The sequence below is a fragment of the Stenella coeruleoalba genome (genome assembly GCF_951394435.1).
Source record: "Stenella coeruleoalba genome assembly, chromosome: 4".
NCBI classification, from domain to species: domain Eukaryota; kingdom Metazoa; phylum Chordata; class Mammalia; order Artiodactyla; family Delphinidae; genus Stenella; species Stenella coeruleoalba.
In genome coordinates this window covers 131788735-131801524 of record NC_137149.1, presented here as the reverse complement: position 1 = coordinate 131801524, position 12790 = coordinate 131788735, and the positions used below count along the sequence as shown (strand labels likewise).

Sequence of the window (12790 nt, the reverse complement as noted above, 5' to 3'; positions counted from 1 at the left end):
AACTATCACAACACTGTTAATTGGCTATACTCCAGTATAAAATATAAAGTTAAAAAAAAAAAGAAAAAAACGTAAATTATGTACACGAATATATTAATACATTCTTTTATAACAGATGTTCAAAATCTGAATAATTAATGGAAACAACCAAAATGAAGGGTGTTCAAGGGTAGTTGTCAGGATTCTCAGTGCTTCTGTGTCCACGCTGCGATCTGATGGGTGCGAGGAAGTGGTGACACGGAGTAGTACTGGGAACATTTATCAGAAAGTATTAAAATTTACTTTTGACTTATTTTGGTGTTGGAAGGGAAGACTTCTTTGCTGACAATTCATAGATTCTCGGGTTTAATTGTTTTTAGAATATTTAAAGAAAAAATACATTGTAGGAAAATAAATACTACACATATTAATATATTACACATATGTATTAATATAAACAAATATTTCAGAAGAATGTACAGCTTTTCTCTAAAATCCCCCCATAAGACATCATTTTTCTGAAACACGTGCAAGCTCTTATGTTTATTACAATGCACACATTCACCTTCTCTGTGATGCTCAAGATGTTGCATGAGGAATGATCCAGATTATCACCATTAAACCTCCTGAACTGAAAACTCAAGTTCAGTGGGTGCAGGCCTTTCCTCCGAATTTTTGCTGAGGTTTAGGTCAAAATATAAAAACCAAATAAAGGGAGAAGGAAAAGGCCAATTCTTCTGTAAACCTGGGGCAGGCTAATAAACAACTTTTTAAATGTAAATTTGTCTCACCTTATACTAATGGCCACCATATTTTAAATGAACTATTTTTTTGTTATTGTACATGCTGTGTTTCAAAATATTGTAGCCATTAATCACTTTCGTACAATGATTATTATTAACATCAGAAATGTGAGGAAAGCATGGTTATCACAAGCTTTTAATTTGACCAGTAGTCTATAAAATAAAATTATACTTTTCAATTATAATGCGAAGGGGTAAGAAAAGAAGGTAGCCATTATAGCTTGAAGCCAATCAAAACTATGAATCTGTTATTTTTTAAGGGTTGGATTATTCTAATGAGGTTATATAAATTATCCTAATATTCCTCTTTTATTTCCCCTTAATTCCACTCATTGCATATTGTTAATGGCATATACAGTGACATACTTTCAAATCACTGCTCCTACGGTGAAGCCTGTGAGTTTTACTGGTTAGGCCGAAGTGTTTCTCTTTCTGACTGTTTCATGGTAAAAAAGGCCGCATTACCTCTCCTTCCTTCCCATACCATTTTATTAAGAACATCTCAGGATTCCACAACATACCTTTTTCCCCAACAAATGGCAGGGACCAAGTGAAAACATCCATGAAATTGGGAAGCCAGTATGGATGAGGAGAACAGTTGAATTGCCTGATATTCATGACATTGTTCTCATACTTCAATACTGCAGCTGAAAAAAAGAAAAAGAAGGACATTAGATTCACAAGCACATACTTCTGCTTCTACACATGGCTTGAGTTGATCAAGAGAATTCAACTATATATTTGACTTAAGTTCCAAAGCATCAAGGCAAACAGCTTCATTGGTCACGAATGTTTATTTAGTTACGGATTTAAACTTCATTCAGTGTAGTATCTAGCTGCACAATGTATAAATACTATACATGAAATGGCATTATAGTTTGGCAAACATTTATATAAGATAGTTAATCAAACGTCAGGAATTGGATCAAGCTCCTTTTGCAGCCAAGAACACTTTAGCCTTTTTTTTTCTTTTTCTTTTTTTTCGTGGGCCTCTCACTGTTGTGGCCTCTCCCGTTGCGGAGCACGGGCGCCGGACGTGCAGGCTCAGCGGCCATGGCTCACGGGCCCAGCCACTCTGCAGCATGTGGGATCTTCCCGGACCGGGGCATGAACCTGTGTCCCCTGCATCAGCAGGCGGACTCTCAACCACTGCGCCACCAGGGAAGCCCCCCATTTTAGTCTTATTTAATACCTGGTGACACGAATAAAAGTGGCATAGCTAAGTTAGTGTGATATAATTTAATAATATCCTCAAATATTTGAACAGAATTTGTATCTATTGTTTTTAAAGCACACTTTTTTCCAGTACAACTCACAATAGTTGTACAAGATAGTTTAAATTAGACTGCACTCTTGACTTAATAAAGTAAAATGTTTGGACTGAATCCTGCCTTAAATAATATGCCGATGTTGACTCCACCCTTGACTTCTGAAAAGGATGCACCATCCTCAAAAATGGGAAAATCAATCTGCCTGCTTCACTCTGCTTTGCCTGGTATCTGTAGGTTGGACACACACGCACATGGGATGTTACGGTTGCAGAGATGTTAAGAGCATAGCTAGTCTCACTTCTAACCAGGTTCAGAACCTCATCTATAGCAATCGGGACACAGGGTGAGCAGGTGTCCGTGAATACTTTCAATGAAGCAAAAGCTACCTGTTTTAATAGGGTCATCTCCTCTACGGATAGACGATTTTAAGTTGTAGGAAATTCTCAGGGGGAATTTAAACCTTCTTTACTACTTACTGATCCTAGTTCTGCCTTCTGGAAAAATACAGATCAAGTATACTTCTGTTTCTAAATGACAGTCCTTTAAATATTAAGAACAATACTCTCACACTGTACCTTGCTGAGTTTTGGCAAGATTTTACGGTTATTATCCTATCATAGCATGATTAGCATTGTATTAGCAGAAACTATTGAACAGATCCTAGATGCTGTCAAATGAGTTTTTCTTGGTTTTGTTTGGCGGTTTAAAATATAGAAAAATTAACCATCTCATGACTTTTTAATTTTTGGACTGACTTTTGTATGTGGAAGATGTTATAGCATGTGATTGCTATGCATAAAGATATCCCTTAAAAATATGTATTTTTGAAGAGCTCCTGGGAGTTTACTGGGTTTGAGCTTTGCATGAATGTCTGCACTAATATCTTACTCAACTACTTATCGATATCTTTAACATAACATTGCTTTCATAACTCCGCGTTTTCCTTCCACCTGGAATGTTTTCTCAGAAACCTCTGAATTTCCAAATTCTTCCCATCCTTCGGTGCCCAGCCCAAACACTATCCCCTCTGTGAAATCTTTTCTGATTTCCTCTGGTGGATGTCTCTCCTCTGAATTCCAAAAGCCCTTGACTTACAGCTCTATTTGCATTTATTATTCAGTTTTGATCACAGCTATTCTAAGTGTATATGTATATATCCAACGTCTCCCTACGGCCGTAAGGACAAGTACCATACAGCAGGCTCTCTATCTTTATGTTTCATATACCACCTTCTTAGCACAGATGCTCAGAAGCTAAGGATACATCTTGGTATTTTCCCTATAATCTTTTTCAAGAAAATTCTTCCTAATGCCTTTGACCCTTCCTCACATGAGACCGCTTCTAGAGCCTTTCCCCCATCTTGCTTATCCTATTCTGGATGTATTCCACAGCAGCAATGCTACTGTTAAAGTGTGGCTCAGAACTAAGAGAATCTCAGTGGGGTTGATCAGTGCAGAGCATGGGAAGGATGTATAGTTTTCTGTGATTTGCATACTACATACATCATATTGCAGCTGAATAATAAAGTGGATGTTTTCAGCAGCTTGAAGTTGCCAAAAATCATACTTGAGAACAGTGAGGTTTTTTCCTTTGAATCATATTTCAGGCTGACCAACCCAGTTCCACGGAACAGAATCACAGATGGTTTGGGGACAGGAATTGCAGATAATGCAATCCACACTGATAAGGAGGGAGTTAACTGTCTTCTTCCCATGGAATGCTGAATCCCGCATACACTTCTGTAAACCTGTTCTTCTTTGCATTATCCTATCATTTATGCGATATGTCATTTGGCCTAAGGATACATTCACATAGTATTAGAAACATGCAAAATGAAAAACTCCTGGCAAATTACAATATCAATACTTGGGATCTGCCAGATGGGAAAGGTGAAGTACTTCCCGCTTTTGCTAACTGCTCCCTGAGCACCGGCTTCATGGAAAAGGTCTTTACCATTTTTGAATACTGCATATTATTAGCAGAAATGGATCCTCCCATCTTCAAAAGGATCTCTTAAGGTCCTAAGTCATCTTTTTGAAGAGTAATTTCTCCTCGAAGTCCACTCCCCCACTTTTTATTAGTGTTAGGTTGGTACAGTAGGAAGAAGTAAGTGTTATAACTGACAGTACCCCAGATGAAAGAGAGAGGCTTTCTATAATATGTCACTTAATCCTTACTACAAATCTGAGAAACAGATGTGACTGCCCTCATGTTATAAACTAAGGATTTGAGGTCAAGAAATGAAGTGACTTTCTTAGGATCATGCAACCGCAACCAGGAACTAACTGGAAGATATCACTCCTATTCAAACCCAGCTTCTACTGACACCAAATCCATTCCCTTTCCACCATTCCCTCTCTCTCTCCTAAATTATAAATGTATGAATTCTAGTCCCAGCTGTTATACTAATTTAACTTTGAATATGGTATTCATAATTAAAGAGGTTTTAGCTTTTCGCCAAAATACGTGTTTGAGAAAAGTGAAATAGGATGCACATTCACAAGTGTGGACAAGGCTTATCCACAATAGATAAGCAGAAGCTCTGTTTTGTAGCTGGTGAGACAAAGCATTTGTTCATTCAACATTGGCTCAACATAATTTATCTGCGTGCCTACTGATAAAGCAGATACTGTTTACAGATTTTATTTTTGTTTATTAACAGCAGAAATAATACCAGTTAACAGCAGCTACGTTTTCTAAGCATCTGCTCTATACCAGGAACTATATTTGGTCTTTTATAATCACTAATCTTTGCAATCTCTCTCAAAAGTGATTCTTACTTGCATTTTCAAAATAAGCAGAGAGGTTATTTGCCCAAGGTCACACATGAGAAGCAGCAAACTTCAGTTTGGGTTTGAATCTGAAGTGCCTCAACTTTCCAGTATTCCACAATATTCTCACCCTTCCCCTTCCACATTTATTCTTTTTTTTTTAAAAAAGGAGCACTGGACTGGAAGGCCAGGCGCCGAGACCGAGAGATGGATTCTGTCATGAATTATAAGACACACGGTCACTTAATGTCTCTATGTCTAAATTACCTCACCTCACTACATGGGTTTATCCAGATAACTTATATGACCTCTTCCAGACCCAAATGATGTTCACAAACTTCTGCAGCAAAGATCTCATCATTAACACAAAGACTGATGAATATTCTCAGTAATTCTAAGAGGGTATTAATAGAACTTTTTTCTTATTTTTCTATAAAAACAAAAATAAACAAATGGGACCTAATGAAACTTCAAAGCTTTTGCACAGCAAAGGAAACCATAAACAAGATGAAAAGACAACCCTCAGAATGGGAGAAAATATTTGCAAATGAAGCAACTGACAAAGGATTAATCTCCAAAATTTATAAGCAGCTCATGCAGCTCAATATCAAAAAAACAAATAACCCAATCCAAAAATGGGCAGAAGACCTAAATAGACATTTCTCCAAAGAAGGTATACAGATTGCCAACAAACAAACAAAAGAATGCTCAACATCATTAATCATTAGCGAAATACAAACCAAAACTACAATGAGGTATCACCTCACACCAGTTAGAATGGCCATCGTCAAAAAATCTACAAACAGTAAATGCTGGAGAGGGTGTGTAGAAAAGGGAACCCTCTTGCACTGTTGGTGGGAATGTAAATTGATACAGCCACTATGGAGAACAGTATGGATGTTCCTTAAAAAACTAAAAATAGAACTACCATACGACCCAGCAATCCCACTACTGGGCATATACCCTGAAAAAACCATAATTCAAAAAGAGTCATGTACCACAGTGTTCATTACAGCTCTATTTAAAATAGCCAGGACATGGAAGCAACCTAAGTGTCCATCGACAGATGAATGGATAAAGAAGATGTGGCACATATATACAATGGAATATTACTCAGCCATAAAAAGAAACAAAATTGTGCTATTTGTAGTGAGGTGGATGGACCTAGAGTCTGGCATACAGAGTGAAGTAAGTCAGAAAGAGAAAAACAAATACCGTATGCTAACACATATATATGCAATCTAAAAAAAAAAAATGGTCATGAAGAACCCAGGGGCAAGATGGGAATTAAGACACAGACCTACTAGAGAATGGACTTGAGGATATGGGGAGGGGGAAGGGCAAGCTGGGACGAAGTGAGAGAGTGGCATGGACATATACACACGACCAAACGTAAAATAGATAGCTAGTGGGAAGCAGTCGCATAGCACAGGGAGATCAGCTCCGTGCTCTGTGACTGCCTGGAGGGGTAGGATAGGAAGGGTGGGAGGGAGGGAGATGCAAGAGGGAAGAGATATGGGAACACGTGTATGTGTATAGCTGATTCACTTTGTTATAAAGCAGAAACTAACACACCATTGTAAAGCAATTATACTCCAATAAACATGTTAAAGTAAATAAATAGCTTTCATTTAAAAATGCAAGTGCAATAATATATATTCTTTTTTCTTCAGCCACATAAAATACTCATGCAAATATACTTCTCGAATAATCTTACATTAATAACGTATGAATTTTGATTTTTTGCATAATAAATATATATGTTGCAAAAATACATGAAAAACATTAAACCAGAACAGTCCCAAATATTCCGTCACGAAATTCACAGTTAACGTTTCATCTTCCACCCCTGCCACCTTCCTCTGACTGCCGCTGGAATTACAGAACTCAACTGAGCCCTAACACGGTGCTCTCCTCTGAAGTACTTGAAAGATGTTTATCTCCAGTGCATATAAATAATACAAATGGTTGTACTTCAAGAATCACTCGAGACCACCTCCTGAGACCTTGTCTGAGAAATAGAGAGAGGAAAAAAGAACAAAGTCTACCATCAAGGAACTCCTCTATTCTGCTAGCAATACATATGCCCTCATGTCCTTTACCAATTGTATCAGAGGCCCTGAGAGGGATTATGACATATATACGGGCCTTAGGTTATGAACCATTGTTCAGAGCAGACCAGACAGCACAGAAACAAATGCTCTTTTGTTGCACACACAGGGGTGAAGGATAGCCAGAAGAAACTTGGTATAATAGAAAGAATATTAATCCCCATGAATCTGGAGACCTGAATGCCAGTTCTTTCTCTGATGTCAAAATTATGGCTGCAAAATTATGCAATTAGTTGGTCCCATCATGCTTATGTAAAAGATATAAAAATCAGTGATAAAGAGACTGCTCCTGCTAGGAAACAGGGAAGGGGCACTGGACCTCTATTATTTCTAATGATACCACAAGGCCATCTGAATATAGTGAAGCCCGAGGAATAGAATCTAGATCTTAATTCAATCCTCCGTCTATCAAACCATGCATAAATTGCTGGGCCATATCCAAATCTGTAAATTAAAGGGGTCTCTCCTACTTTTTAAAATTTAAAATTTTGATGAGACACAAAAACCAATAGTTCACAAAAACTTGATAACATTTCGCAGCATCTTCTTTACAACTGCCATCAGCAGGGAAGCTGATGACAGGACAGTAAATGACAAAAATAGAAAGGTCAAAGAGAGCTTCCAGTTTAAGAGAAGTTATTAAAATATTGCTAGCAAGATGCATTGACGAGCTCACCGAACCATGGGTTCAACACATTCCAAGTCGATTTTAAGAGGAACACAGAGCTCTTTTTCTGAAAGTCTTCAGATTAGTAACTGTAATGTTCCCTACATACCTCAGGCATTCTCAACACTACTAGGGCAGTTCTAAGATAGAGGAGAGAAGAGCTCAAAAGAAGGGAAATGATATATTTTATTCTTTTCACCCTTCTGCTAACGTTTTTATCTCAACTCTAATTGACAATCCACTCCCCACTTCAAAAGATGGGACAGAGGGACAGAAAAGAAACAAAGATGAGAGGAAAGCAAATGAAGGCACTTCAGAATCCCTGAAAGCCATCCAGAAAAAGCGCAAAAAAAAAAAAAAGCATAATAGGCCCAGGATGTCTTTTCCTTTCAATTCTTCCACCCTCAGATACCCTGGTAGAAAACGTAGCATCAGTGTGTTCTTTTGGCAAAGTCCTACCATCATAGAAGGAGACATGATAGTTTGATGGATAAAATTCTTGAGGTAGGACTATGTACGCATAATGTCCTTTGGCAGAATTTTAAGATTATGTTGGTGTGCTGCATGAAAGGGTCTTCTCTCTGGGAGAGATGCTAGAGATTTTTAAAAATCTGTATGTTCCCATAAAGATTACTTTGGGGAGGGTACAAGTTTCGTTTAAAAACTTGAGAAGATATATATGTACATTCACATATATGCATAGTCATTGTAGTACACGTTATAGCATCTATAAACACAATCTCTACGATTCCTTCCATTTAGAAATTTGACTTCTCACTCCTGTTTCCTTGTTTTTTCTTCTCAATGTCCTATACTTGCCTGATGGATTCTGTTTTAAGAAGATTCCTTTTTTTATTATTAGTGACCTAAGTAAAGGGCATGACCTAGGTCAAAGGAAATTTACCAATTCATGAGGGTTACTGTATTTGGTGAGCAAGGGCTACACTTGTAACTCACTTTTACTCTATGGCTTATAAGGTTAGGCTCAAAGTAAGTGTTCAAGGCATTTATGAAGACGGATTTCAAGTCTTCAATTTATAGGTAATTTTTAGGTAATTCTGTCATAATGATATTTTTCAGTATGGGTTTCTTGAGAAATTTAATGTTTAAATTGCTCAATTCAGTACTTATCAGAGTGTATTTCACAGGCACATGCTCAGTAACTTCTACATAATGACTGAATTTCAACCAACCTGAAATATCTTAGTATTACTGGATACAAACAGTAGTTAAATATAATTTTCTTGAAGGTATGAGCTAATGATTTTGTACTTATTGAAATACACGTGTGTGTGTTTCACGTGTTTCTGTATATAATCCTTTCACGCCCACATCTAACCCTTGTTCCTCCTCTTACCTTGTACATGCCTCTTTCATGGCACCTATAACACCTTCTTTAACTTTGTCACAAGTCTCCTACATAAATGTGGATGATATTATCTTACATGAAGGAAGGTGACTGTACTAGATATATCTATTATCTGAGCCAATCTTATGGTTATGTGTGTGTGCGTGTGTGTGTGCGTGTATGTATGCATGAGTGTGTGTTATGTGTTTCCCTTCTTAATACTGCATTAGTAAATTCTGAATCAGGTATTATTCAAATACAGAATTTTGAGTAAAGTAAGTGGAAGGCAGATGATAGAAGGAATGAGGAAGGCATAGATCTCTCTTCTTTTTTCTTTTATTGTGCTTTGTACCATACCTGGCACATGGTTGATGCTCAACAGTGTTGGCTGAAGAAAAGATCTAATGAAAGGAAATAGAGAAAAGAAAGACAAGATGGAGAAAGAGAGGAAGGAAAGAAAGAAGGCAGGCAGGCAAAAAAAAGAGAAAATAAAGAAAAATTTAAAAACATAAAACATGTAACTTGTCAGGACACTAAAAATGTAACTAACCACATATGAACAGAAGTCTGAAGGGTGCTTGAAAGAATTTGGGAAAAAGGTAATATGTCACTTCAGAGGCTAAACTCTGTTTTGAAATTGTAAGATTCTAAAATAGATAAGAGTGGAAATAATATTGTCTCTGTCACATAGTAACTATGTGAGCTTTGGCAAACATTTCTCCTTATTTGAGTCGTACCTTTCAAACTTGTAAAATAGGAATAATTAGGTCATCTTCAAAATATGAAGATCAAATAAAATAATATATGGAATTAATATTTATAATATATACAATCAGATAAAATTTTGGCACCTGAAAAATATAAAGTATCATGACTCAGTTTCAAATTCCTTGAGGAAAGAATGGCTATCTATTTTTAATAGTTTTGCCATTTTACGATTCCCACTTAATGTGTCACATCGACATACTAGGATCCAGAGAATTTGGGCCAAAAATTGATCCTTGGGATTAGCCCAAGTCCAGTCAAACACTGTGAATCATTTCTAACATTACAATTTCACAAAGAGAATTTGAATTTCTACCATTAAATATTTTTTGCTAAGTCAACAAGGAGTCATCGGCAGTTTTGAGTTCCTTATCAGTTTGAGCTGGTACATTCCTTTAAGTTCTAATCTATACAATTATAATGCTAAAATAAGGCTTAATCAACCCTAGACTAAATGAGAAAGATTTACCTGAAGCTTTAAGCTACTGGGGGAGATGGCATGGACATAGGAAACACTGGCTCTCATTCAATACAGCTGATACTTATCAGCTCCAAATGCATAACAAGGGTAAGTGTACCTCGGTGGGAGGTACTTTGAAAAGTAGTGCCTGTATCTGTATCTGTTTCAGTGTCTGTATGCTCTTTCACCTTGTACTTGGTATCAAGCCTTAAGCTGCAGCTTGCAATGGTTCTAGGTTGCTATCTCCAAGATATCCTTGGCACTGAGTTAATATAAGCCTATACACTTGATATCTACTTCTTTTCGTGGAAGTAAGGTCACTGAGTGTCTTGCAGGTCTAGAACCTCTAGATAATGAATAGCAAGGGATAATCCACTGATTCAATCTTTAACGTTTCATATATGTTATGTGTGTGTGTGTGTATATATATATATATATATATATATACACATACATATATATATACACACACACACACACAAATAAATATATATTTCTTGTTTTCCCTCCTGTTAAATGCCTTATTGGCAATTAGATTTCTAGAGAAGTTGGTTTCAGTCCAGGGTAAGAATCCTCTAACCATCTGTCAGAAAATGGAATGTAACACAAGATGTAAGCCTTAAATGGTCCCGTCCAAGGGGCAGCAGAAGAGCACTAACAAGGAATCTGGATGGAGGACTCAGGTTGCTAGAGGTCCTGTCTTCATCCCCAAGGAAGGGTTCACAGAACACTGAGATCTGATTTTATGGGCAGAGCTTTGTGAAAAGCGAGGATTATCGCACCCACTGCCATAGAGTACTTCTTTGTTGAAGCTCCACAATTACTTAACTGCTGAAATTTACAATCCTGTAGTGGTGATGGTTAAGAAATCAAGCTGTGACAAAGCGAGAGAGAGGCATGGGCATATATACACTACCAAACGTAAGGTAGATAGCTAGTGGGAAGCAGCCACATAGCACAGGGACATCAGCTCGGTGCTCTGTGACCGCCTGGAGGGGTGCGATAGGGAGGGTGGGAGGGAGGGAGACGCAAGAGGGAAGAGATATGGGAACATATGTATAACTGATTCACTTTGTCATAAAGCAGAAACTAACACACCATTGTAAAGCAATTATACTCCAATAAAGATATAAAAACAAAAAAGAAATCAAGGCCATTTGTTAGAGTAAAGATACATAGATTATACGTAGCTTAATTCAATTAAAATATATAGGGAAAGTAATCCCTAAATATTCAATCTTGATAGGTTTTCTATTTCACCTTCTGTCCCATTAATTAAATGTTTAAATGTAAGCAAGGTGATTACTGGAGTAAAACTAATCTATTTAGAAAGCGGCCTCCAGCAATGACACTTTCACAGCAGAGCTGAATAAACAAAAGCAAAAGCATAAGTGCTTTGGGGGATATCTTTTCAAGGGAGACATTTATTTCAGACTAGTACAAAAGATACTCTAATCTTTTAATAATGTATGTATTTGGATGTAAAACACTCATGTAATTTAAAAGTGATAACAAATGACTCTTCATTTCAAAAGCTTTTCCTTTCTTCTTGAAAACTAGTCACCTAAACACAATGAACCCCTGAGCTGAATAGGGGATCAGTGCAAACGCTGCCCTGAAAGCTTTCACATAACAAAGCTGATGCACAAGAGCACAGAAGGAGGGTAACCCGTGGGCCCTGGAGTCAGACTGCTGAGCTTCGATCTCAGTGCCATTCCCTGACCAGCTTGCATGAACTTTGGGGAAAGTATGTAACTCCTCTGTGTCCGGTTTTTCATCAATAAAATCAAGATTATAATGTAGTTCATCGAGTGCTTGAAAGATTAAATGCATTTATTCATGGAATGGAAATGTAGAGCACTGTCTGGCAATGGTAAATGCTCAATAAATATTAGTTATTATTATTGTTATAGGTATAGGAAATCACAACCACTGATGAATTGCACATATTGAAGAATCCTGGTTATAAAAGGCAGCGTAAAGGGGACATTCTACTGAAACCTCTCTGCAGTTAATTTTATCCATTTATCTCAGAGAGGTGATTTCTCTGAAAACCAATCAAAACCTTCTAACTTCAAGTTCTCTTTACCTTTAAAAGTCTACCTAAATTTCTTCTTTACCATCTCATACTGATAATAAAAGGAGTTAATACTAAGACTTTTGTTCATGGTTTCTGCTTGGCTCCTTCATAGATTCTTATATTCCATACTACTCCTTGGTAGATTGTCCTAGGTTTAATAACCATTATTAGAAATTATCTTCCTGGTGTGTGTAATTCTACCAATACTCATTGGGCTAAAAAATAAAAATGTTTATCAAATAAGTAAAGAAATGACTCTTTTTTCATGGGGGTGTATCTTCCTTATTGTTTGCTTTTGCTTTAGCATTTGTTAGCAAATGTCAAATAACAAAATGCTACCATGAATATGTATTTACATTTTCTTTCTTTTTTTTGTTTTTGACTTAAACAACAAACATTTATTTCTCACAGTTCTGGAGGCTGGACGTCCAGATCAGAGTGCCAGCAGGGTCAGGTTCTTGGTGAGGGCCCTCTGGCTGGTCTTGTCCTCACATAGCCTTCCTTGGTGCATGCAGAGAGAGCCTCTGTTTCCTCC

General features: G+C 37.1%; 1 protein-coding gene across 3 annotated transcripts in view; it reads right to left on the bottom strand.

Annotated features, from left to right (window-relative positions):
* PPP3CA (protein phosphatase 3 catalytic subunit alpha) overlaps nt 1-12790 on the bottom strand; it is a 298560-nt gene that overhangs the window by 34245 nt on the left and 251525 nt on the right. For all 3 annotated transcript variants that reach the window (XM_079921013.1, XM_079921014.1, XM_079921015.1), the window contains exon 9: nt 1304-1429. In XM_079921013.1, the coding sequence (XP_079777139.1) occupies nt 1304-1429 (126 nt within the window). The remainder of the gene's footprint in view (nt 1-1303; nt 1430-12790) is intronic.